Source organism: Condylura cristata, unplaced genomic scaffold (assembly GCF_000260355.1).
Source record: "Condylura cristata isolate star-nosed mole 26May11 unplaced genomic scaffold, ConCri1.0 scaffold00041, whole genome shotgun sequence".
NCBI lineage: Eukaryota > Metazoa > Chordata > Mammalia > Eulipotyphla > Talpidae > Condylura > Condylura cristata.
The window spans coordinates 6,945,024-6,946,080 of record NW_004567142.1 but is presented as its reverse complement, the minus strand read 5'-3'; the positions used below and the strand labels follow the sequence as shown (position 1 = coordinate 6,946,080).

At 74.7% G+C, this 1,057-nt stretch overlaps 1 protein-coding gene across 1 annotated transcript in view; it reads left to right on the top strand.

Moving 5' to 3' along the window:
* The window catches only part of HSPBP1 (HSPA (heat shock 70kDa) binding protein, cytoplasmic cochaperone 1), a 9,603-nt gene extending 8,980 nt beyond the window's left edge, over positions 1 to 623 (top strand). The window contains exon 6 of the mRNA XM_012733553.1: positions 523 to 623. Coding sequence (XP_012589007.1) covers positions 523 to 623 — 101 coding nt within the window. The remainder of the gene's footprint in view (positions 1 to 522) is intronic.
* The last annotated feature ends 434 nt before the right edge of the window (positions 624 to 1,057 follow it).

Sequence of the window (1,057 nt, the reverse complement as noted above, 5' to 3'; positions counted from 1 at the left end):
TGGCCGTGGCTTGGCGCAGCTGCCGTCGCAGCTGGGCGCCGGGCTGCTGTGCCCGGGGTGTCCCCTGGCCCTGTGGACGCTCAGGCCGGGCCGTGCTGTCCCGCCCTCTAGGGGGACCCCTGTCTGCCCACGGCCCTCCGCCTTCCTCCTGGGGCTCAGGGCTCGCCAGTTCAAGTTCCTCTGGCCGTGGCCGCCGCAGCCTGGCGCTGGGCTCCTCAGTTCCAGCGGAGGCAGGTGGCCCCAGGGCAGACCTGACCCAGAGCCCTGGGTCTCGGCTGATGGCTGAAGCGGGGAGCAGGGAGCAGGCCCCTGAGCAATCGGGGGGCTTCCTGGAGGAAGTGGTGTCTGCACCAAAGCCTGAAGGACCCAGGAGCTAGTCAGGGCTGGGGCGGGAGGAGCCAGCGGGAGCTCCGAGCGGCAGGGGTGGCGCCATGCGGGCAGCCTCGGGCGAGGAGGTGAGAGGAGCCTGGGACTCCCTGTGGCCCTGCGGCCGCTGCCCTCGTGACCCCTCTGCCCGCCCAGGGCTGTTTCAGAGTCGGAGGCCTCGGGCCTGGTGGGAGCCCTGCCCGCCCCCAGGGAGCATGCTTCTGGGCGTGGTGGGCGCTGGGGTGCGCGTGCCCTGAGCGTGGGGAGTCCCGGCCGCTGTCCCGGGCGGCCTTTGCCAGCCCCCACGTGGACGTCCCGGACCGCTGTGGGCCGTGGCCTCGTCACGGGGCCGCTGCCGTGGTACCCAGGCCCGGCTGGGCGGGGAGGCGTCCCCTGCCCTCCGGCCTGCTGGGCCTGCGTGTGGGCTGCGGCCAGGTGCAGCGTCTCCTCGGGTCGCCAGCCTGCGTGTCACCCGGGCCGCGGCCACAGGAGGCTGCAGTGGCCGTGGTCGGCAGGCCCAAGAGGGCCTCTCGGGACAGCAGCGTCTCCCAGGAGCCTCTGTGCCCCCAGCCCCCACTTCCTGGTGCCTCGGGGCCAGGGTAGGCCAGGAGGGCGGCATCGGCACCGCCGCGGCTGCCCGGCAGGTGGGGCCGAGCGTGACAGTGGACGGCGGCCCGGGCGGCCAGCCCCT